Below are 26,321 nucleotides of genomic sequence, written 5' to 3' on the forward strand. Positions count from 1 at the left end.
ACCCGTGAGTGTATGTAAAGTGGCTCTCAAGCTGAAGCTGCAGCTGAGTAATCCGTGCACGGATAGTTCAGATTCCCCGCTACTTGGAAACACACTCCCTGACACCCCCACTACAGTCCCTGACACCCCCACTACAGTCCCTGACACCCCCTCTACAGCCCCTGACACCCCCACTACAGTCCCTGACACTCCAGAATTGAAAAAGGTATTGCTTCACTTTAAGTACATTTCCGTTTTACATACATGCTCTGGTCCCACTGTGTACTTAAAAGTGGGGTATGCCTGTATGGGAAACATGCACTATTTCACATGCTAACTTTACACCCCCCCTAGGTACGAAATTTAAAGGAATATTTCACTTTTATTGTTTTACTTTTAGCATTATTAAAATCACTGCTCCCGAAAAAACAGCCGTTTTTAAACCTTTTTTTGGGACAGGACCCAGGTCCCCAAGCACTTTTTAGGACAATAACTTGCATATTAGCCTTTAAAGTTAGCACTTTAGATTTCTCCCATAGACTTTAACAGGGTGTTCTGCGGCTTTTCGAATTTGCCGCGAACACCCCAAATTGTTCGTTGTTTGCCGAACAGGCGAACAAGCAATGTTCGAGTCGAACATGAGTTCGACTCGAACTCGAAGCTCATCCCTATCCAGGAGATGTGAAATCTCTTGTGTCAGAAACAGAGGATGATCCTGCTCTTCAGAATAGTGAAATAGACCCTGTTCTTCCTATCTCCTCAATACCGGAAGAATCAAAAGAAAGAAGAGTCATTCATCCCCCAAAGAGACTGACCTATAGTCAATTAGGAGAGTGTTCTGAAGAAGCTATCCTTACCTCAAAAAGGTCTAATGTCTTGTGTGATCCTCCAGCTGCAAATTTAGTGGAGGTCAACCCCTGCTCACCCCCTGACACATCTGAATCTAATACCTTAGTATTGGTAAACAGTGGACAGAGTGGCCTGTCCGTACCCAATGACTGGTGGGAGGATCCCCTGTCCACCCTATGTCAGTCAATGAGCTGTTTAGCTTTAAGCACAGTTAGAGATAATGCACAGTGTTTGTTGCCTTGCATGATCTAACAAACTTCTCTCTGCTTGTATTTTGAGAAGCATGTATCAGGATACATACTGTCGCCCTCTTTGGGGACCAATGATTTTGAGTAGGGGGAGTGTGTAGCGGGGTTGCCCTGTCAGAACATAATGACAGGCCTGAATCCCGCTGGAACTTTATTCACGCTTGTAAATATGTAAGATACCTTTAAGGAGTTATGCATTGTGGGACTGTGAGTAGCGGGAGATATGGACTCCATTGACTCTTGGGAGAAACAGACTACACTTCCCACAATGCCCTGTGTTATTGGAACATGTGACACCTCCGCACAGACTTATGGGGGAGGTTACTTAAGGAAAGGGAGTGGCTGATCTCGCTCTCTCTGGACCTGCATCTTCTCCTCTGCGGAGCTGCTGACTGAAGCACAGCCGTGCTGTTAGGCCTGAATCCTGGGCCTAACCTTTCCGGGAGACCAGCCACCCAGAAGGAAGCAAGACCACTATACCCAGCTCGTGTTCCAGGAGATCGGAGAGGCCGCCCAGCTGACATCTGAAACAGTGGAGAGCCTGATACCGGGATCCTTGTGCTGTGGAGCAGTGATCTACCAACGTGTCCTTTTTGGGAAGAACTCAGGTGGATCGGGCCTGTCGGGTGAGAGAGCACATGCTCAACTTCCAATCCTCCCTTTCAGACAGTTAACTTAGTGCCACCCTACAAGCCGGAGATACGTGTTTGGCCTCTAGCTGAGACTTAGGGGACCTTTACTTTATAGTTATTATACAGAAGTGACTGACGCTGACGAGCGATCAGTTCACCAACGTTGCTGTTCAGGATCCTTTATTTGACTAACTTCTCTTCATCGTTTATCATTTGCGGATTATAAATTAACATACACCAACCGGCCGCAACGTGGACCTTAGTCTCGAGACATTCCTTAGCTGTTCCGTAGGATCGCCCGTTAGAGGGAGCTCGCGATCATAGACTGCCTACACTAGTTTAATTGAATGGTACCATTCTTAGCTTAGGATATTTTAATAATTGTTATTTACTGATTCCTGCAAGGGCCCCTGCAGAATCATATTGTGTCATTGCATACCAATTGTTTACTGTGTTTCAAACCCATATTTGCCTTCTCTGACATATATAGTAAACTTATCATCTTTGGTTTAAATATATTGACTGTGTGGAGTGTACTTTTCTCACCTGGAAGGATCATCCATGAAGGCAGGTAATACCGTTGATATTGTCATCTCATGTTGTGTGCCTGTTATTGTGACCCCAGCCAAGCAGAGGTCACAATACACCCACCAGGTTTCTGATGTGTCAAGGGAGGGTTCGAGCCAGTTAAACAGGGGTGAGCTAAGCAAAAGAGAGTATATCCCAAATCAACCAGCAGCCCCTGAGGGGGTATCGCTACAGGTATACAGGAAGCGGAGCTGGCAGAGGCCCCGGAGTGGATCAGCCAGCGGGAGATGGTGAGGTGTGATTGGGGGGGTCTTGGGAATGGGATGATGTGGGGGAGCAGAGATACCTCCGCAGCGCCTCAGACGTCCAGGCTGGAATCAAGTAAAAGACAGCTGCCGGCCGCAAGATTATGCCGCAGGGAGCTGATTGTAAGCACGTCAAATAACTGCGGCTTAGAGGTTCGGGCCTGAAGGAATTTAGCTGTGCTGATCCCCCCACTCCCTCCCTCATTTTTAATGTGGCCATCTATTGATATACCTGCACTGTACCGGAGAATTTCCACCGCTCGCACAGAAGGTCAGTCTGAGTGGGATCTGGGCAGAGTCACAGCAGGTGGCGGGGGCTTCAGATTGGTGGGCAGTGTTTGGAGTTTGTACTGTGGGCGGGCAGGGGAGGTGGGTCATTATCTGCACATTTTTTGTTGTTTCGGCATTTCCCCAAAAGAGCTAGTTTCGGCCGATATGTATCGGTCTCCGATATATCGGTGCATCCCTAGTTTATAGTGCAAAAAATAAGAACCACAGAGGTGATCAAATACCACCAAAAAAACTCTATTTGTGGGGAAAAAAAGACATACATTTTACCGTGCAATTGTCAGCTAAAGTAACACAGTGCTGTATCGTAAAAAGTGCTGTAGGGGGCGTGGCTTGGCACGTGGTGCGAATGGCAGCAGTGTGAAGGAGCTCCGGCAACCCCTGGGACCTGGGAATAGAAATCGACCAGTTCTCGGGTGATTATGTCCTTCCAACTTCGGAGAGGGTCACACAACCGATCCCTACGCTCTCTAAATACACCTAAATGGAAGATTACCCCCACTAACCTTAGCAAATTTAGCTTCAACGGCAGCAGTAAGGCCTCCAAGATGGCGCCACAACACAGACTGTGCACGGAGGAGGACATGGAGGAGGACGATGAGGTCTCTCTCCCGGCTTCTGAGGAGTCATCTAGAGGTAATGACAACAGCGACTTCCCCCTGACTTATGCTATGATAACCGATATAGCCGCGGATATTAAAAGCTCCTTCTCTGCGGCCATCACGGACATTAAGACCGAACTCCTCAGGCTCACTGAGCAGATGGCCGTAATGGAGCGCGCGGGGAAGAGGCGAGACAGGGCCATACTCAGACTCGACGATGTCACAACTAATCATTGCCATCATTTGATCGATATGAACAGGCATATCGAAGACCTGGACAATAGGGGGAGGAGACACAATATCAGGGTGAGGGGTGTCCCAGAGTCAGTGAACCCCAATCAAGTGAGGCCTACCCTTACCGCCATCTTTAACAACCTGATAGATAGGCCGGAACAATCCCCCATCGAGTTTGACAGAGCGCACAGAACTCTCAGACCCAGAGCCCCAGACAACAACCCCCCGAGAGACATTATCTGCTGCCTCCCAAGCTTTGGACTAAAGGAGGAAATTTTACACAAGGCTAGAAATGCAGATCAGATCGTACATGAAGGTGCTACGATTCAATTGTTCCAAGATTTATCCCCTATCACCTTGAAAAATAGGAGAGCTCTGAAGCCCCTTCTTGCAGTACTCAGGGAGAAGGGCATAACCTACAAGTGGAAATTCCCCTTCGTCTTGCAGGCTAATTACATGAGCAAACAACACATGCTCAGGGTCCCAGAGGATCTACTGAAATTCTGTGAGAACTTGCAGATCGATTCTGTTGACCTACCGGACTGGTATGCAGAATTTCTCCTGCCACCCCTCATCAATAATCCTCACTCACCTGGCCCATCGTCGATGCTCTTCCCATTCCAGCACAGGAATCTACGCAACAACCCGAACAGCCGTTTCATCGACTCACCAGCAACCTCCAAAAGCTTCAAAAGCCCAAGAATGAAAGAAGCACAACGTTTCTAAAGTTTCTTCCTATTGCCAATTATCCGTTACTTGTTCAACTGTTTTAATGTGCAGGAGCACATTCAACACTTATTTTTTCTTTTCGGCCCCACCTCACCTTCTTCATTTTTTTACTTTTATTTTTACTCGATTTTTACTTTTATTTTCCTCAGCTCCCTGGGCATCCCGTCATTTTAATTTGAAGTCTGCAATGCTCCCTCCCTTCCATGCAAAAGAGGAAATTCTAAGTTTCGCCACCAGATGGAGCACTTGGTTAAAGATAGACATTGCTGCTGCCTTTTGAAGAAACCCTCACTTAGAGCTCATAAGCCCTATGCAGGGATTAACTTTTCACCTTGTGTTTTCTTTTGTTTTTTCCCTTTTTTCTTTTTCTTTTTTGTTTCTCTTTCACCTCAGCCTTATGCTATCATATAGGTGATGTACACTAAACTTCTCCATGTTATTGGCATCCGCCGATCTGTTCATAGTTTGCGAGGCTAAATTTATATGTTTGCCCTTTGACCTTCTTCTCATTGTTATGTTGTACTAACTTTATTGCAAAATTCTAGGCCCATGCTCCTATTTGATAAGAACTGCCCTCCCGTTCTACACACTACGGGTCCCTGGAGCACTACCTCTTCAGCTTTTTGGACGGACACAACTCAGCTGACATCCACTGGAAGCACTAAATGTTACACTGGTTTCCTGGCTGTCCCAACCATGAGTAATCTGATGACTCCTTATGTCACTTCTCAATGAACATATATTCCCTTGAGATAAAAATTGGGGAAAATTCAGCCAGAGATATGCCTCACACCAATGGACAGGCCTATGAAGTAATCGATATGCAGCATTGCTTTCTCTTATTTGAGCAAACTACATGACCTCTGGTGACTACTAGGGATACCTTAAGACCTTAAGACATGAACCTGAAAATATAGCAGAGCTCTTTCATAAATGTTATGATAAACTGTATAACCTACCAGATCAGCACAAACCCCCCTACATCACGAACTCAAAGGCAGAAACAATATTAGAATTCCTAAAAGACAGCGAACTCCCCTTATTTGCCCAAGATGAAATATCCAAATTGGACGAACCCATACATTTAATGGAATTACAAGCTGCCATCGAAGATTTAAAAGCAGGGAAGAGCCCAGGCCCAGATGGCTTCACCTCTCAATAATACAAGACCTACACAAATTTACTCTGTAAACCCCTACTAACTGCCCCTAATTATTTAGCAAAAAACAAAAACACCTCCAATTCATTTCTTATGGCACACATTGCTGTTGTTCCCAAACCTGACAAAGATTACACTGACTGCGCCAACTTTAGACCCATCTCACTCTTAAATGTGGATCTGAAACTCCTGGCCAAAATCCTGGCTGATAGGTTGAAACCCCTCCTTAACAAAATTATCGGTCCCGAACATGTAGGCTTTATGCCCGGTAGGGAAGCCTGGGACAATATTACAAAGGCACTAAACCTAATTCATTTCACCCATGAATCTAAGTCCAGGGGGATGCTGCTATCCGCCGACACCGAAAAGGCTTTCGATAGAATCTCATGGAATTACACTTGCCACTTGTTCGCACATAGGGCTTGGAGGAAACATGTTGTCTTGGATTTCAGCCTTATACCAAAACCCCCGAGCTAGAGTCAAAGTAAATAATATACTTTCTGACCCAATAAATATAAGAAACGGAACCCGCCAAGGTTGCCCTCTTTCCCCAATACTTTTTATTATTTCTTTGGAACCATTGTGTCAGGGAAGGTTCCCCCCCGCTGGTGTTACTGCCTGGTATTTGGCGTGCAGTACTGTGGCCCACCACCAGGTGTCTCCCGTCTTGGACTGCCGGGGGAGTACTTCACTGGTGGTATGTGATCCTTGGGCTGCAGTACTGGCGTCCACCAGCGGGGGATTCTTGGCAGTATGGAGCATACAGCCCTTCCTGCGTTCAGGTGTGACCTGAGCGCAATTAGCAAGCCTCTATATATACCCGGCGTGTGTAATCAGTCCTCGCCCTGGTATCAGTCTACTACCTTGATCCTGAGCCTGTATCCTGACTTCTGGACCCTGATTCTGATCCTTGATCCGGATCCCTGCCTGGACTTTCCTCCCTATTTCCTGATTCCTGCTTCCCTTGGATTCCTACCTCGCAGCTGACATCCCACGTGTATGACCTCGGCCTGGCTTTGTTTATGGATACGGTATCTCCCTTTGTTTGTATATACTGTTTGCTGTTTATTGTGCACTGGTTGTCCCACATGTTTTGTTCACTTATTTGTAAATAAACACCTTTATTTCACTGCATACAGTCTTGGTCTCCTCTGTGTAGGCACACAGTACTGGTCTACTAAACTCTCCTGACAGTATACCAGGGCCATCCCTGACCAGACGTGCCTGCATTGAGGAACCATCCTGTTGCGGTGCGTTTTTTGAAGATGGATTTCAATGAAATCACTTACCTTTCTCTGCTGGCAGAGGAGGATGAGGAGTATTGTCGCCAGGTTTTTGAGGGATGGACAAGTGACCAGCTGATGGAAGCCATCCGATCAGCCCATTCTATGGTGGATCAGGGTTATATGTCTTATGATGATATTCAGCCATTAATCCAGTTATGTGTTAAACCGGCCCTGTCGTTCATCCCAGATGGTAGTGATGATTTCTCTCCTCCCTTCAGTCGTGACCAAGTTGAATCCTTGATATGGTTATTAGAGGATGATCCAGTTTCTTTTGATGAACATTATTCCTCTTGTTCCCAGCAGAAGTTGTCTGAGTGCATTAGTTCAGTGCAGTCTCTGATTAAACAGGGTGTGTGTGAATCTGCTTTTGTTCAACCTGTGCTGCAGGCATGGTCAGATCTCCTGATTTCAGCCAAACCACTACATTCCAGCCCTGCCATTAATCACCTGCCTTTCCAAGAATCTATCCATCCATCACCAATAGCAACCCCAGTCGCAGCTCAGTATACACTGCTTCCCACCAGATACCAATACCCAGTCTCTGCTCCCTGTACCTATCCTGCATTCAACCCACCTGTCTCTTCTCAGCTGCCTACAAACCCACAGCAAGCCACTTCTACCATCAGACACCTACCTGTTCAAGAGTCTTTTCTCCCATCACCCATGGCAACCCCAGTCGCAGCTCAGTATACACTGCTTCCCACCAGATACCAATACCCAGTCTCTGCTCCCTGTACCTATCCTGCATACAACCCACCTGTCTCTTCTCAGCCGCCTACAAACCCACAAAAACTTCCTCCAGCTACTGTTCCCTCTTCTCTGCCATATCCCAATCCTCCTTTCCAGTCCGCTGCACCCCTTACCTACAGAGCTTCTGTGGCTAAGCCCAAGAAAAAACGAAAGTTTTTCCCAACCAAGACGATCCTGCCAGTAACCCAACCTGTCTCCACACCAACCAACCTGCTCCAGTCTGCTTGCATGCCAGCTGAACCTGATAACCAGCCTGATTCTGCCAAACCTCTACCGGCCAGTGCCTCCGCCTGAAGTTCCCGTATGCCAGCCTGATGTTCCTGTGCCAGTTTTCCAGCCTGACATTCCTGTGCCAGTTTGCCAGCCTGATGTGCCAGTTTGCCAGCCTGAGTTGCCATCTGTTCAGCCTGTTCCAGTGCCATCTGCCCAGCCTGTTCCAGTGCCATCTGTTCAGCCTGTTCCAGTGCCATCTGTTCAGCCTGTTCCAGTGCCATCTGTTCAGCCTGTTCCAGTGCCATCTGTTCAGCCTGTTCCAGTGCCATCTGTTCAGCCTGTTCCAGTGCCATCTGTTCAGCCTGTTCCAGTGCCATCTGCCCAGCCTGTTCCAGTGCCAGTTGCCCTGCCTGTTCCTGTACCAGCTGCCCTGCCTGTTCCTGTACCAGCTGCCCTGCCTGTTCCTGTACCAGCTGCCCTGCCTGTTCCTGTACCAGCTGCCCAGCCTGTTTCTGTACCAGCTGCCCAGCCTGTTTCTGTACCAGCTGCCCAGCCTGTTTCTGTACCAGCTGCCCAGCCTGTTTCTGTACCAGCTGCCCAGCCTGTTTCTGTACCAGCTGCCCAGCCTGTTCCTGTACCAGCTGCCCAGCCCGACGACCCGGAGCCTCTGTCTGCTGCCCAGCCCGACGACCCGGAGCCTCTGTCTGCTGCCCAGCCCGATGACCCGGAGCCTCTGTCTGCTGCCCAGCCCGACGACCCGGAGCCTCTGTCTGCTGCCCAGCTCGATGACCCGGAGCCTGCTGCCCAGCCCGATGACCCGGAGCCTGCTGCCCAGCCTGATGACCCGGAGCCTCTGCCTGCTGCCCAGCCCGACGACCCGGAGCCTCTGTCTGCTGCCCAGCTCGACGACCCGGAGCCTGCTGCCCAGCCCGACGACCCGGAGCCTCTTTCTGCTGCCCAGCTCGATGACCCGGAGCCTGCTGCCCAGCTCGATGACCCGGAGCCTGCTGCCCAGCCCGATGACCCGGAGTCCGCTTCCCAGCTTGATGTACTTTTTGCCCAGCCTGAGATTTCTGTACCCGCTGCCCAGCTTGAGCTGCACTTTGCCCTGTTTAAAGTCATGGACCTACCTCCGGCCCAACCTGATGTGACTTTATCTGCTGCCCGGCTTGACACCACAGACTTTCCCCAGCAACAGCTAATTGGAGCGTTCGGAGGCCGCTCCTTTGAAGGGGGGTACTGTCAGGGAAGGTTCCCCCCGCTGGTGTTACTGCCTGGTATTTGGCGTGCAGTACTGTGGCCCACCACCAGGTGTCTCCCGGCAGTCTTGGACTGCCGGGGGAGTACTTCACTGGTGGTGTTATGTGATCCTTGGGCTGCAGTACTGGCGTCCACCAGCGGGGGATTCTTGGCAGTATGGAGCATACAGCCCTTCCTGCATTCAGGTGTGACCTGAACGCAATTAGCAAGCCTCTATATATACCCGGCGTGTGTAATCAGTCCTCGCCCTGGTATCAGTCTACTACCTTGATCCTGAGCCTGTATCCTGACTTCTGGACCCTGATTCTGATCCTTGATCCTGATCCCTGCCTGGACTTTCCTCCCTATTTCCTGATTCCTGCTTCCCTTGAATTCCTACCTCGCAGCCCGTCCATCCGTCTGCTGCCTGCTCTGTTCTGTCCCCATCCTCACCCATCTGCTGACATCCCACGTGTATGACCTTGGCCTGGCTTTGTTTATGGATACGGTATCTCCCTTTGTTTGTATATACTGTTTGCTGTTTATTGTGCACTGGTTGTCCCACATGTTTTGTTCACTTATTTGTAAATAAACACCTTTATTTCACTGCATACAGTCTTGGTCTCCTCTGTGTAGGCACACAGTACTGGTCTACTAAACTCTCCTGACACATTGATCAGAACTATTAATCTTTCCAAAGATGTAAGAGGACTCAAAGTAAACAACATGGAGTACAAAGTGGCTGCATATGCAGATGATTTGCTGTTCTTCCTCACACAACCTCATATCCCCAACTGTCAGGGTACTAGCTCCATCTCTGACAGATTCCCGCACATGCCCAGTAGAATGACATTTCGGCGCATGCCTGTGCGTGGTTTGCGCGCATGCATGCGCGGTACGGCAGCGCGCCGTGTGCGTGGAAGCGCGCACGTGCACGTATGCGGCAACCCTGGGGCCAATCAGAGGCCGGACATTCCTATTTAAACCAGCAGCCTTCCCTGAACAGGTTGCTGGTTTGTCTTCAGCTCCTATGTGTTTACCTGTTGCCGTACCTGCCTGTTTTGACCCGGAATTCCTGACGACTCTCCTCTCACCTGGAACCTCTGACCCTTTGGCTAACGTTACCTGGATTGCTGTTGTCTCCTGCCCCTTGACCTTGGCTTGCTCTCATGGACTCCCTCTGAACTCTCCTGCCCTTGACCCTCGGCTTGTGACTCGGATTTGCCCTCATCTCCTGTGGACCCTACCAGACTCACCTACCAGTTCCTGCCTGACCAACGCTTGTTTCCAGCCTTCTGCACCTGCCCTGCTTCTGTCAGCTGCACCAAGTCTTCCTGCCAGCTCCCGGCGCCGGTGCCTCCTTGTGCCGTCCCTCCTCTGTCCCAACTCCAGGGAGTGGTCTGCACAGGGTCGCAAAGGTGAGCCGCCCTCAGCATCTCGGTCTCGGTGAGTACAGGTTCTGACACCAACCTACAAAAAATATTTGACACTTTTGGGTTTATCTCACACTTCAAAATAAATCAATCCAAATCGGAAGCACTAAACCTAACCCTGGCCTCAGACCCTTTAAATTTGCTGAAATCAAACTACTCATTCAGGTGGGTTCCTTCGACGCTTAAATACCTAGGTATCCACCTGACCAACACTATAGACTCACTATTCTACACTACACTACACTTCTAAAATCTATCTCCAATGACCTCCGCAAATGGACCCCAAAACTGTTCTCCTGGTTCGGCAGAGCTCGATCCTAAAAATGACAGTCCTCGCCAGACTTCTATATATATCTTTAATGCTCTCCCTGTCCATGTTACAGATTCATATTTTTTATTAAACTAAGTAGGATACAGAGACGTTTCCTGTGGGCGGACAAGAATCCCAGAATCAATTTCAGACTACTTACCTTGCCCAAAAGTGGGGGGGGGGGTATAGGGATTCCAGATTACAAAAAATACCACCAGGTGTCCCATATCACCAGAATTATTGACGGGCACTGTCACACCAAGGAAAAAGACTGGGTCCGATTGGAACAGCAGCTAGCCCCCCACCAAACTATATTCTACCCATGGACACTACACTCAAAGATGACTAAGGCAATAAAACACCCCTTGATAGCTACCACACTCATGATCTGGCACAAAATTGCAGGTAAACATGACCTTGCTTCGATACCTGGCCCTCTCACCCCAATTTTTAACAACCCTGACTTCTACCCAGGCCTTCATAGAAGGGAGGTTCCTAATCTTCTCTCCACCCACTGTTTGTTCGGACCCAAAGTCAAAACATACGAAACTCTACAAAGAACATGGCAAACTATTCCCTGGCTTTTGGTTCTACCTACAGCTAAGAGACTTCCCGGTAAATACTACATTTCGGTCCTCATTCTATCGCCCACTGACAACTCTTGAAAAACTCTGCCTTAAAGGATCTCGGGTCCCACACACTACTTCTCTGGCCTATTCGTGGCTGATTCAGCCACTATCCAATGAGATTAGTAAGCATAAATTGAAGTGGGAAAAGGACCTGGGCATACAGATAGAGGATACACAGTGGGAAAGAGCATGTATTATGGCACATAAATGCTCTTTGAGCACTAAATACGAGGAGATCTCATATAAGATACTCACCCAATGGTACATCACCCCGCAGAGAGCCAGGGAGTGGTTACATACAACTTCTGATACCTGTTGGCGTTTGCGAAAGAGATGTTGGTACCTTTTTGCATATTTGGTGGGAATGCCCACGAATTCCTAACTATTGGAGGCATGTGATTGGGTGGATCAGACACATCACGGAAACGTCCATAAATCTTGATGCAGCTGCATGTCTGCTCCACACTAATCGCCTCCCGATTAGCAAGTACAAGAAAACCCTCACTAGGCACTTGTTGTATGCAGCCAAAACCCTTATACCCTTACATTGGAAATCTAAGCACACACCGAAGGTCAAGGATTGGCTTGACAGGGTTACATACATATATAAAATGGAAGAAATATTGGCAATGAAAAAGGAAAATAGTGATGGTTTTAATGTCCTTTGGCAACCATGGTTCTTGTTTACATTATCTGGTGAATACCAAGCACTATGTATGTGAAGATACTATTCACCCCAGTTTACCACTATACTGTATACTGTATAATGACGCTGTATACCCTGCTTACTCTTGCTATATATGATCCTGAATGACACTTATTATATATGGTCTATTCCATGATCCTAACCCACTCCTTTTCCCCTCCCTGCCCCCCCCCCCTCCCCTTAACCCTACCCATCCTCCCTTTTTCCTTTCCACAATTATTAGTTCAGTTGCTAGCCTCTTATTCCCGCTTTCTTGTAAGAAGCCTTTACTTACAATACTACGTTCACTGTTCTCGGACATTGACCTTTTATATTTCTGTACAAGATCTCTGTATGCATTGTAAAAGATATGTCATCTGTATATTTTGTTTAATCTTTCAATAAATATCTTGATTGAGAAAAAAAAAAGTGCTGTATCGTAAAAATTGGCAAATCCTTCCGGGGTTGAAGTGGTTAAATAGCCTTATAGGATTTTAATGACATTTCTGTATGTGTGCGCTGTATTCTTCTGTTCTGTTCTCAAGATAAACATCAGATCACATTTAGGGAGCCATTTATACAGAAATTCTGAAAAAAGAAAAACTGGACACAAATTTCCTTTGCCCTTGTAGATGATGGCAATATCAAAAAAGTGGTCTAAAAAGAATGAAAAGAAAAGGGGGCAATTTTACCCCCCTTTTCTCCATGGGAGAGCGACGGGGAACAGTGGTTCTTCCTGGGGAAGGGGGGGGGGGTTTGTTCCCCCCCCCCTTCCTCCTGTGAGGAGAATGGCCAGTGGCCTCTGGGTGACCTTTCCTGGGCTGAGTAGTTTGCCCGGGAAAGGTCGGTTTAAATTTAGTATCTTGCCCTCCAGGTGACCTCTCTCTGAGGGAACCTGGCGGGCTTTTTTGAACTTTGAATGACCCTCCTGGGCTTCTGGTCAGAAAGCCCGGGAAGATCCAGTTTAAACTGGTCGGAACCTGTGGATTATAGCCCGTTCTGGGCTATTTAAAGCGGGTTCCGTCCAGTCCAGGCTCATTCGCCTCAGAAGACTTGGAGCTGTGGTGTTCTTCTTTGAGCAAACAGCGTCTTCTGAGGCCGGAAGAATGAGCCTGCTTCGTCGGCTGATTGAGAGAGCGGGAGAGGACGGAGGAGAGGACTGGATCCGCCGGTGTCTGGACCTACCTTCGGGTCAAGAGGCTCCGGTGGGAGCCGCAACGGTCAGCAGAGGTTCCGGTTCGTCCGTCGCCGATCCGGAGCGGCGCTCGCTGGAGGTCCGGGATCCCGCCGAGAACCAAGAAGAAGCCATGCCGAGGATGGAGGTCGAGGTTCCGGTCCGGCGGCAAAGAAGAAGCGGCACCCCCGTTCGTGCTCCGGAGCCGGCCAAAAGAACGCGCACTCCGCGCAGGGTATACTCTCCCTCCCCTCCCCGTGCAGCCAATTCTCAGAGAGCGGGTCCTTCTGAGGACCTTAACACGTGTTGCGGAGGCAGGGCCAGGGGCGGAGCTAGAGGCAGAGCCAGGGGGGGGTCCGCGGGAATTTCAAATTTTTTCCCATACAGGAATTCCGGGTCTCCGGTTGGTGAACCGGCAACGGGAGGAAGAGGCAGCGCCAGAGGAGGAAGATCATCAGGCAGATGGGCTTCCTCACAGCCATCGCCAGCACCACAGATGTCACCTCAGAGGACGACGGGGGCTGCCTCTAGTTCTATGGCAGCTCCTGCTACTGATGCCGGAACAGCGCAGAATGTCCCAGTGCCTGCTGCTACCCTGGGTCCTTCAGATAGACCAGGTATGAACGAACCCACTAACACTCTGTTGTATAATCTTGCTGATTTGTTGTCACAGGTTGCTAGGGAACTGAAGGCGAATCCTCAGGCCGCACAGGGTACTGCAGCTAGTGAGCCTTCTGCTATTAGCGTATGGTCGCCATCTAGTGGCGTTTTACCTAACTGCGATCAAATTTCACAAAGTAATGTTAACCCTGATTTTCTTTCAGCTAGATCCCAAAATTTACCTGAAACTTGCTTAAAGGAGACTATGGCATGTGAAATCTCTCCGCTAGGTTTCCATTTATCCAGTTCAACAAAGGAAAGGATATGGCGGGGGGAGTTCATAGACATATTGTCTTTGTTACCATCTGCAAAAGAATTTGTTGCTAAGTCAGATAAGAAAGAAGAGGAAGAAAGAAGAAGGCCTGTCTCCAAAAATTTTAACAACTGGTTACAGGCCTTCTGCATTTTTTCGGGGACTTTATGTGAAAAGTTCCCGGAAAAAAGCGCTGGGTTATTTCAGCATCTAGATATAATCCTAGAGGCTTATAAAAATTTTGGTGGTATCTCCTGGTTTAATTACGACGAAGCCTTTCGTCAAAAACTGTCAGTTCACCCTTCTCTAAAGTGGGGAGTAAAGGACGTAGGTCTTTGGTTGAATCTTTTTCTCCCCCAAAGACCAGCCTTTAATAAGTCAAACGTCAATGTACAATCCAGTGGTACAAGCAATTCCGGTTACAGAAAAGGGATTTGTTTTAACTACAATGACAGCCAGTGCAGATGGCCTAACTCATGTAAATACAGACATGAGTGCGCCTTTTGCGCAGGGGGTCATTCAGTCGCCAAATGCTTTAAAAAAATGTCTGCAACCAATCAGCAGTCAAGTATTTACAAAAGCAGTAACCCCGGTGATTCTGCGAAATATGTACCCATGGCTCAGCCGGTACCCAGACCGGTTGAAGGCTCAGCTCCTCATTGAGGGTTTTAGAGATGGTTTTACGCTCCCAAGTTATTCCGGGCAAGGTTGCTCGTTAGTAAATAACCTTAAATCAGTTGATAAGTATCCAGAGATAGTTCAAAAAAAAATTGAGACGGAAATTATGGAGGGAAGAGTGGAGGGTCCTTTTTCTGCTCCTCCTTTCAGAAATTTCAGAATTTCCCCGTTAGGTGTTGTCCCTAAGAAAGACAAAGGTTCCTTTAGGATGATACATCACTTGTCTTTTCCTAAAGGAAAATCGCTTAATGATCAGATTGATGATGGGTTATCTTCAGTCTCATATGCTTCATTTGAAGATGCCCTAAAAAAGTTAAGAGGTTTAGGAAGGGGGGCTTTGTTGGCTAAGGCCGACATTAAGTCTGCCTTCCGTTTGCTCCCGATAAATCCAGGTTGTTTTAATTCGTTAGGTTTTTACTTCAGAGGGAAATTTTATTTTGACAAATGTTTGCCCATGGGTTGTTCCCTGTCCTGCTTTTATTTCGAATCTTTTTCATCATTTCTGGAGTGGTCTGTCAGTTTTGAATCAGGTTCGGAACTGATAGTCCACTATCTTGATGATTTCTTATTCTTAGGCCCCCCAGATTCACTGGTTTGCTCCAAGCTGCTGGACACATTCTTTAAAATTTGTACTAATTTTGGTGTGCCATTAGCTATGGAAAAAACAGTCTGGCCAGCCACGTCTCTAGAATTCCTGGGTATCAATATTGATACAGAATTGATGGAATTTAGACTTCCTGATGAAAAAATAGATAAGCTTAATCGATTATTATTGTCATTAATTCGGAAAAAAAGGTTATTTTAAAAGATATGCAGTCTTTATTAGGTATGTTAGCCTTTGCCACTAGGATTATGCCAGTCGGGAAGATTTTTTCCAGAAGACTTTACATGTCAATCTCTGGTCTGAAGTCCCCCTTCTCTCATGTGCGTGTTTCTCACGACATGAGGGAAGACCTCTTAGTCTGGCTGCAATTTCTCATGCATTTTAATGGTCGAGCTGTTTGGCAGGGGGACTTCATTCTAGACAGAGAATTTTTTCTTTTTACTGACTCTGCAGGATCGGTGGGTTTTGCTGCAATCTGGCAGACCCACTGGTGTGCGGATCTTTGGCACCAGGATTGGAAAATAAAAGGTTATGTGAAGAATATAGTTCTGTTGGAACTATTTCCAATAGTGGTAGCCCTGGAGATTTGGGGGTCCTTTTTCAGTGGGAAAAGGATTTTAATAAGAACAGATAATAAGGGTGTTGTTTATGCCATCAACTGTTTAACATCCAAGTCTCCGCCGGTCATTGTCCTTTTGAGATATTTGGTTTTCAAGTGTTTGAGTCTAAATATCTGGCTCAAGGCTGTTCATGTAGCAGGGAAGGACAATGACCTGGCGGATTCGTTATCTCGTCTGCAGATGGACCGGTTTTTCCAGCTATTTCCAGAGGCGGATCGGGTGGGATCGGCATGCCCTCACAATTTATGGGATCTGGTGTAAGGCCCATAGCAGAATACATAGCTAACTCAGTGGCTCCATCAACCTGGGCGGGATATCTGTCAGCCTGGGAGCTTTATTTAAGTTTTTTGGAATCTGTACATGAGCAGGCTGAGGCTTCTTCTGAAAATTTAGCTTTACGTTTTTTAAGTTTTTTATTCCAGAAACAGTATTCTTGGTCTTATGTACAGAGAACCCTCTCTGGAATTTCATTTTTTCTGAAGCTAAATAATCTTCCTTCTCTGATGCAGTACTTTTCGATTAAACAGGCGTTGAAAGGGTATAAAAGAGCAAATTTCTCAGCTGATTCACGTAAGCCCATAACCCCAAAGGTTTTAAGTGATTTGTGCTCGGTAACAGATAGAATCTGTTTTTCTTCGTTTGAGTCTGTTCTGTTCCAAGCTGTTTTTTCCTTTATGTTCTTTGCAGCTCTGAGAGTTTCCGAACTAGTTGCTATCAGAGCATCTGATGTCATTATCACAGAGAGATCTGTTGAGATCCTAATTGGGAGGTCAAAAACTGATCAATTAGGCAGAGGTAGTTGGCTACATTTAGATTCTTGGGATAACTCTAACATATGCCCAGTCCTGCTGATAAAAAAGTATTCTAAGATTAGACCTGCTGGGAATTCAAAATTCTTTTTGCATGAGTCAGGATTGCCCCTAACAAAGTTTCAATTTGTTAGTGTCTTTAAAAAATGTTTAAAGTTTTTAAAGTTGGATCACCTTCAGCTGTCATCTCACTCCTTTAGGATTGGGGCAGCAACTGAAGCAGCCAGATTAGGTTTGGAGGTTAACAAAATAAAAAAAATAGGCAGGTGGAGATCGGATAGTTATTTGTTATACGTCCGTCCTAATCACTCTTTTTAATTTTTCAGAAAACCCTCGGATCATTTGGATCGTCGGTCACTCGTTTGTGCACTGGGCGCAACATAGAGCAAAACACAGAAATTATTCGGTTAATTTAGGCTTAGATTGTAATAAATATAAGATTTTTTGGAGTGGTAAGAGGGGCATGGTATGGTCTGAGTTATGTGTAGAATTGTCCCAACTTTGTCTTCGTTTCCCCCCACCTGACACGCTAATTATTCATCTTGGGGGAAATGACCTTGGCAAACGCAAGACTTTGGATATAATTTTCTCTATCAGAGATGATTTACAAAAAATTAAAACCATATTTCCAAAATGTGTCATTATTTTCTCAGAAATAATACAAAGACTGGTATGGCTTTCTCCTCCTTCCATGCGTCCTGTAGAAAAGATCAGGAAAAGAGTAAATAGGGCAGTGTCAAAGCTTCTGGTAGAGGTAGGAATTTTTTCCTTTAGGCACACGGAGCTGGAAGGAGGCATTCCGGGTTTATACAGATCCGACGGAGTACATCTTTCTGATATAGGCTTAGACATATTTAATGCAGACTTAGGCTCCTGTGTGGAATGGGCCGCGGTATTGGGGTCTGTGGCTGGTGGTTTTGAGAACCACCCGCCTTGTGGGTAATTGTGTTGGCAACCTGAGCTGTAATGGCAAGGTTAGCTTTAAAAGCTTTATATTGATGATTATTTATTTACACGCTGTTGATATTAATTATCACAATATTTTGAAACCAATATTAAATAAACCGCGGCCTTTAAAATCCAGCAGTGGTCTTTGTCTCTTATTTATTTATTTATTGTTTGCTTAGTTATTGAAGTGTAAGGTTATTCCCGTCTGCTATCCCATGAAAAGAAAAGGGGGCAATTTTACCCCCCTTTTCTCCATGGGAGAGCGACGGGGAACAGTGGTTCTTCCTGGGGAAGGGGGGGGGGGGGTTTGTTCCCCCCCCCCCTTCCTCCTGTGAGGAGAATGGCCAGTGGCCTCTGGGTGACCTTTCCTGGGCTGAGTAGTTTGCCCGGGAAAGGTCGGTTTAAATTTAGTATCTTGCCCTCCAGGTGACCTCTCTCTGAGGGAACCTGGCGGGCTTTTTTGAACTTTGAATGACCCTCCTGGGCTTCTGGTCAGAAAGCCCGGGAAGATCCAGTTTAAACTGGTCGGAACCTGTGGATTATAGCCCGTTCTGGGCTATTTAAAGCGGGTTCCGTCCAGTCCAGGCTCATTCGCCTCAGAAGACTTGGAGCTGTGGTGTTCTTCCCCCCCCTCCCTCCCCCTTTTTTGTTAAAAAAAAAAAAAAAAAAAATACCTTGTCGCGGTTATTGGTATGTGGTAGTGTCACCTTTGCAAAAAAAAAAAAAAATTTTTTGTTTTATATATATATATATATATATAATAAAGTTTTTAAAAAAAAAAATCTTTTAAAAGCAAAGGGGGACTAGCTATGCTCATATTATTTTATCCAGGAAAGTTATCTGCTATAAAGTTGGGCACCGTTGTTCTAGCTGGGTAATTGTGTTGGCAACCTGAGCTGTAATGGCAAGGTTAGCTTTAAAAGCTTTATATTGATGATTATTTATTTACACGCTGTTGATATTAATTATCACAATATTTTGAAACCAATATTAAATAAACCGCGGCCTTTAAAATCCAGCAGTGGTCTTTGTCTCTTATTTATTTATTTATTGTTTGCTTAGTTATTGAAGTGTAAGGTTATTCCCGTCTGCTATCCCATTTAGTATTCACAAATGTGCAGGTAAAGTTAGGCAAAGGTGGTATTTCTTCAAAGACATAGGGGAGCACATTGAGCAAGTTTGCAGGTTTGAGTAAAGTACCATTGTAATTTCTCACTCCGTTTAAGGAACAGCCTCTATCTTCACACTAACAGAAGGATGTGAACTGTCATTGTTAGAAACTAAACGAACTGACCACAAATTACGTTATTACGTGAACACATAATGTGCATAATGTACAGAAACAAATTTAAGTAAACATCACTCTGGTCATTTGCTGGCAATTCATGTGGCCAGAATTTAGAATGATCCTCTATAAAGAACTTCCTAATGTAATCTGTTGAAGCCATTGGTGGAAAATTAGAACATTTATATGGTACAAAATATATACAGGGAAAAATGTCCGATTGATAAAGTACCATGCACTGTATATGCAGCTGAGCTAAGCAGACAACATTAAAATAAAAATAAATAAATGAAAGCAGCTGGATTACATGGCAATAAACTCAAAGGACTGAATTTTTCAAAGCAGAATGGAAGAATCATCTCAATTATAACTAAGGCCCTTGTGAAGTATATGTGGCCTGTGGTAAATGACCATAAAAAAAATACGAATATCTTGTACAGGAATCTGTTGTATTGGGAAATTCTAGAAACAAGCCCCTTTATCTCTATTGTGCTGCTCTGCTGTTTGATGTTTCTTTGTCAGCCCTACACAGTCCTAAGTAGCTGCTGACTCTAAATATAAGGACACTTACCTGTCCAGAGATCCTGCAATGTCACCCCCCTTCGGGTGCAGAAGCTGCCATTGCAACTGAGGGAAACCCTCAGGAAAGCAGGAAGGAGTGAAAGAAAAAGGTTAATGGCAGCCTCTGACCCCTTTTTCTCATGGGAAAGTGGCGGAAGAAGGGGTTTTAATTAATTTAATAAATGAATTTAGTAGATTAATTTGTCAGCTATTATCCCCTCAGGTAGTTTTGGCGGGCTCACAGGTTGCAGGGGAAGAAGGTTCACTGACCCCTCTGTGACTTGGAAAGCCCGCTCAAAGCCAGGTCACTGATAGGTCACCCCTGCTGCCAGGCAGAAAAAAAGACCGCACAAAAGTGGCTTGAACTCGCCTGAACCGGCTTAGGGTTAGGGCTATATAAACAGAGGTCCGTGGCTTCACAGCTCAGTCGCTCCAGAGGACAGAAGAACTGTGGTGTTTTCCCCCACCCCCCCTCCCCTGTTTTTCATTATGTCGCGGATGTTGTTGTGTGTTTGGGTCACCTTTGCGTGTGCAGAGGGGGACTTGTGGTTGTTATAAGTTTCTAATTTCAATAAATAAAGTTTTTTATAAAAAAAAAAAAAAAAAAAAAGAGGAATAATGCTTATAGGAGGATGGATGTTGATAAGCTTGGTTGGGTAATTTGCAGCCTGGGCCGTAGTGGCTAGGATTGCTAAAAGCTGTACATATTTTAATATATTAAATTATTGGTTACCCTATTTATATTATTTATTTATATATTTACATATTTATTATTTAATTAAAACAACAATAAACATCCGCGGCCGTTATTATCCAGCAAGTGGTCTGTTGTCAATTTCTCTTATCATAAGTTTAAAATGAATTGTGGCTCTATCTTATTACCGCCTGCTTTCCCATATGAGTGCATCACTTCAATTTGGGAAACACTAAACAAATAAAAATGAATATCTGGGTTGATGGTTTTGAATAAGCTAATTACTTTTATTAGTTATCCAAATTATTGATGGTTTTGCTGTTGATTATTATGATGCTGTTATTATTTTGCTTCATCATTTTATTAGCTTTGTGGTATAACTGTTCACAATTAACATACCATTTGATACAATTTCAGGTTCACAGATATGCTCTGTGGTAATCTGGACAGCGCTCAGCATAGCCATGATTGTCATAGGTAATTGCAACATTTGATTTGTTTCCAATTACACATAAGTAATTATATTACTAGTTTTATAATACAATGTGTGTGATTAATGTATTCTTTCTTGCCAACAGGGACTTCATACATCGATAAATGCAGCATTGAGCCCATGATCCCAATCTATCTAATAGTGGCTGGTGCAGTTCATTTAGTTGGATTTGTGCTTTTACCGCTGAAATTGGTCTTTGAGAAGTTAATGTATGCCATAGAGGGAATTCTGGTTCTCTTTTCACTGTGCTGGTTCATTGCAGGTATATGTATGAAAAATATATTGCACTATATCACACAGATGGAGATGCATATCTATACGTACAGAAGGTGCCAGTCTTCCAAATCCCCAAAGCATTTGCATTACTTATACTTCCCCTTAAAGCCTAACTTAAGCTATGTTTTTTTAGTCTTGGATAGAGTAGGTAATAACTAAAAATTGCGTAAGCTTTTTTATGATTATTTTATTTTTTTTTAACTTTCTGCCCCTGTGAGTTTTTCACGAGAACAGGAAGACACAGAGTAATCCTTCCCACCCTGAAAAGAGATAAACTGATTAACAGAATACCAAAATGCAATGATATAATACCACTGCTCAGTAAATGAAAACAAGATTGGTGTTCGTTCACTTTAACCGCCAGTGGGAGGCCTTGCCTGAAATGCACTGAATGAGTGGTGAACAAAATGTTTCAATACAATACAAAAATAATGTTCAGCAATTTCCCAAAAGTGATGTTACTGACTATAAGTTTCTATCTAGGTCTTGTAGGTTCTAGCTAACCACTGGCCAGTGGGCATTCTATTCAGACAAACACAGAGTCTGCCAGCGTTGGGGCCCTTTAAATCATGTGTTTGAGTACTCAGACTTTTGTGAAGTAATATTTGTAATCCACAGAATGGAAAGGGGTATCTTCACAAAGTGTCACATGGTAACAAAGATTGACAGATGTGGTGATCCACCTTCAGATAGAGCTGCATTAGCGGTAAATAGGACCTAGCAGGATTAAGCAAGATCCACTTACACAAGGATGCCAGAAGATCTCTCACCATTAGATGCACTTGATATATCTTCAGTCGACTGGATGGTGATGGGTGCAACACATGCCACAGAAACCTCCAAAAAGGATAATGATGATGATTGCTGCAGTACTGAAATTTGTCTCTAGATATTTTACTGCACTGTTCGCTGCACATCTTCAGTAATCAGGCAGAATAACAGACTGCAAACCCCCCTCTCGAGTGTTCAGCAACACAGGCTCTGGAAGTGTTTAGGAGACAAGCACATGGGATCCTTTTTCTGTCTGGCTCACACAATGTCCGTCTGTCTCTTCTCATGTGTCCTCCTCTCTCTCCCCCCAATCACAGCTCTCCTGGGCTGCTATCCAATCCCGTCCTTCCTTGTTTTTGTTGTTAAGGGTGGGCTTCCTTCTTGGCTACAGCAGGGCCCAATCTGCCTTCAATCCTGCGGTTGTACCCAATCCTCTCCTCCTGCTATCAGTTTAGCCAGAAAATGAAATGCAATATTTCAGAAAGCAATACTCTGCATATATTACAGAGGCAATACTAAGCCGGTGCTACATCAATATTGGTCTTATATGTTTTTGCTGGCTGTGTTTTGGTGTAGAATCCCATTGTACCGTACAAACGTTTCCATTTATGAAAGCAAGATGTGAACAGATCTAATATTTTGCTTCTCATTCTAGGAAGTGTCTGGGTGTTTAGAATCTACCAAGTCAGCCCTAGAGACTGTGATGATACAGTTTATACATTTGCATTTCGAATCTTGATCTTTGAATACGTCTTTTTATGTCTTGCTGTATTCCTGATCTGCCTGCGCACTTGCTGTGGTTGCGGCCTAGGATTGAGGGTAAGGATTTTAAAAACAACGCACATAAAATCCATAAGGATTTATTGAGAGATGTGGGAATGTTTAAATTAAATTGATAATGGACCATGGCCTAATAGATTCTGATTGGAAACAATGTAAAATCTTGAGATTTAGAGCAAATTAAATTCACTGACTGTACACACTGTCCCCATTTTCCCTCTACATATCCCCAGTGTACATTCTGTCTTTCTCTACACACTGCTCCCCCTCTGTTCACATTTCCAACCTTCCTGTACATATTGCCCCCTTTTCCCCTGCACACCCTGCCCCCTGTGTATGAATCCCCTCAACTCCGCCTCCACACACATTGCCCCCTACCCCATAGACATTGACCCTCTCTGTGTAAAGATTTCCACATGCACATTTCCCCCCTGCACACATTGGGGGGGGGGGGGTTAAGGGTGATGGAAGGGAGGGATTCCCATTCCTTCAAAACATCACTCTTTTCACCCCGCTTCCAGCCCTGCAGAACATCACTCCTGTCACCCCTCTCCCATCCTCACAGAGCATCTCTACTGCTATCCCTCTCCCATCACCACAGAACATCACTCCTTTCACCCCTTTCCCAGCCCTGTAGAACATCTCAGCTACTGTACATGCTTTTTGGCAAGAATTTGCAGGTAAATACTTACCTAGAAAAATATTGCAGGATCAACAATTAAAAAATATGAGAAGTGTAGTGCCCCCTTACTTTCAGTATGGGCACTACGCTAAAGTTAGTGGGGAATGGGAGAGTTACTTTGCTCCCATTCACTATTTGTTTAAATTTGGGACTCCTGTCATTCCAGAAATGTCCACTGGGTCAGTCTGTGGTCCAGGAATGCAATATCATCCCTGGCCAGCGGTTGGCGCCAGAGGGGTTCTGGCAGAGCAAGTTTTCCCCAGCAGCCAATTAGAGAAGTTTCTTCCTTGCAAGGCATGCTGGGGAAGGGTATATTTGGGACAGGTGTCATGTGTTCTAAAATCTTCGCGAGGTCCCCATTCCAGGTGCGGCATCCACCTTCAGGGTGCGCGCATCCATGGACCCCGCCGGCGTGGCCCACCTGGCCAAAGTTGCAGTCTACGAAAACCCTCATCCGGAGGTACAAGGGGACCCCAGTGACTTGCTGGGTTCCCGGTTCCACTGAAAGGATCTCAGGCTGGGTGCCGTACGATTGGGGAGTCGGTTTGAGGAGGACCCAGAGGCAGGTCGTCCAACAGAGCCTGAACAAACCAATTGGGGATCCGGTGACCAGAGTACTGACAGGTATGTTGCTGTCATCTGGTGACCAACGCAGAAATTTACTGGGAGGATTTGCTTCATTTATCTACCTAGCTCAGTAATTGTAATTGGCCCGTGAGACAGGCCTGCATCCCCCCAGAAATCCTAAGTGACACCTTGGCTGCCAGACTTATGCAAAGGGGTCTGTCCGGGGGCACTTTACCCACTCAGATAGAGTAGCGACGAGTTACAAATTGGTACTATGCAGAGCAGTGCTGACTGCTCCATTTAATATCCAGGCCTGATACTGCAAGGTTCTCTTTTTCTCTCCCTCATCAACCTTGATCTTCCCTATTGATGTTGATGTTGGCCGTGTTTGGACTGGAAAATAAAGCATTGAGAAAACCTTTATTCACTGTCTGGACCTTCGCTCACTACCTCTGTTCTCACAACTACACCCCTAGACAACGCCAGGGTAACTTAGTAGGCCGATCCCAAAATCAACCAGTGGCTCCTTCTGGGGTGAGCGCTACAGAAGTAAAGTAGGAAAAATGTGAGTATTTTATTAATGTACAGCTAGAGGAATATACAAATGATAAAAATAGACTTTTGTTGGAGATGTGTATATTAGTAAACTCTGCTCATGATTTCAAATATTATATATTGTGATGATATTCAGTATTTTAGCTCATTGGTAGTGCCAAACTGTGAGTCCACGCCATTCAACTCCTCAAAGTCTGTTTTAGGGCTTTTTCTGCCCACTTTTATTGAAAAGAAAATAAAAGTTCATCAGAATAGTATCCCTCGCAGGGGTTCTCGCAATTATTGTGACAAACCGTACTCAACCTTGTGGCTCTTCCCTGTAGTATCTCTGCTTAGGCCTCCTGCCTTGGCCTTCCAGACCGTCAAACACACAGTCCCAGTGCTTGTGCACTAAACGCTGAACCTTCCTCAACTCTGACGGTTTCTCCTGCAGCTCCCTGCTACTACATCCTTACAGGCTCAGACTTTCACTGTCCCAGCATGGACAGTAAGGAGCAACGTGCTCCACACAGCTCCTTTGCACAGATTGACCCCCCTCGGGAGGGTTGGGCCACTAACCTTTAATCATACTGCATATGTAGCACACTCTCTGAGGAGCTGTTGGTGAATTTGGTCCTATATCCTATTTGTAGCGCACACATCCAGGCACACAGCATTTTTATCATTTATTCACTGGCTCAGGAAACAGTTTAGGGAATGTTTTTAGTTTTTTTTTAGAACAAGAACTTGGATGAGGATAGAAGGTATGGGATACCCCTGGTAAACTGTAACTGGAACAAATTTACTTCGCTGGTTGTGCTTGCTATCCACACACTACTGACTGCACTTGACTGTCCCACAGGATTACTTTTTCTGATGGTGACCTGCACTCCCGTAGAAGTCCTCAGTATAAAAAAGGAAGGGGGAGGGGATAATTTACTCACTCAGGACTTACACCACCACAGGACAGTTGTACTTCTTCCCACCAACTTCCTCCTGACTCTCTCCAGTGAGCCTCCTCCTGACCCAGCTCAATCCCTGAACAAAAGCTCTGTGGTAGCCCCCTCAGCAAAGCATAGCTGGGACCTCATTGTCTTTACTCTGGTTTCTCTAGCGTCCATGCCACAGGGGCTGAGCATTTGCACAGGGGTCTCCTTCTGCAGGACTTGACCCAGGAACACTGCACCCTGCTACATAGGCCTCAGACTACTTACGGGTTCTCCCTCCATCTTCTGGGCACACCTCCCCAAGGATTGGTTGACATCTCATAAATATTCAGGCTGCCTGTCCTGTTCTCCCTCCAGCTATGCTTTTAGAAGCCTATAGATCAATGTTTCTCAACTTCAGTCCTCAAGTACCCCCCAACAGGTCATGTTTTTAGTATTTCCCTCAGATGAAACGGCTGTGGCAATTACTAAGACAGTGAAACTGATCAAATCACCTGTGCAGAATAATGGAAAGCCTGAAAACATGACCTGTTGGGGGTACTTGAGAACTGGAGTTGAGAACCATTGCTCTAGATGACAGGGGAAGTAACAGAAAACCAACCTGTGAAAGCTTGAGCAGCCCCGAGCAATCAATCCCTGCTCCGCTGTTTACAGAGGAGCCAAATGAAATCTTCCCAGCAGCCAATTCTAAACTAGAAGGGTGCTACATATACAGTATACATTATATTGCCAAAAGTATTGGGACATCTGCCTTTACACGCACATGACCTTTAATGGCATCCCAGTCTTAGTGTGCAGGGTTCAATATTGAGTTGGACCACCCTTTGCAGCTATAAATGCTTCAACTCTTCTGGGAAGGCTGTCCACAAGGTTTAGGAGTGTGTCTA

General features: G+C 45.6%; 1 protein-coding gene across 6 annotated transcripts in view; it reads left to right on the forward strand.

Moving 5' to 3' along the window:
- LOC120917509 (transmembrane protein 272-like) overlaps window positions 1-26,321 on the forward strand; it is a 165,516-nt gene that overhangs the window by 34,540 nt on the left and 104,655 nt on the right. For 3 of the 6 annotated variants that reach the window (XM_040328851.1, XM_040328852.1, XM_040328853.1), the window contains 3 exons: window positions 20,802-20,861; window positions 20,963-21,139; window positions 22,580-22,743. The exons of the other annotated variants lie outside the window; for them this stretch is intronic. In XM_040328851.1, coding sequence (XP_040184785.1) covers window positions 20,802-20,861; window positions 20,963-21,139; window positions 22,580-22,743 — 401 coding nt within the window. The remainder of the gene's footprint in view (window positions 1-20,801; window positions 20,862-20,962; window positions 21,140-22,579; window positions 22,744-26,321) is intronic. 6 annotated transcript variants of the gene reach the window in all.

The sequence above is a fragment of the Rana temporaria genome, chromosome 11, assembly GCF_905171775.1.
Source record: "Rana temporaria chromosome 11, aRanTem1.1, whole genome shotgun sequence".
NCBI lineage: Eukaryota > Metazoa > Chordata > Amphibia > Anura > Ranidae > Rana > Rana temporaria.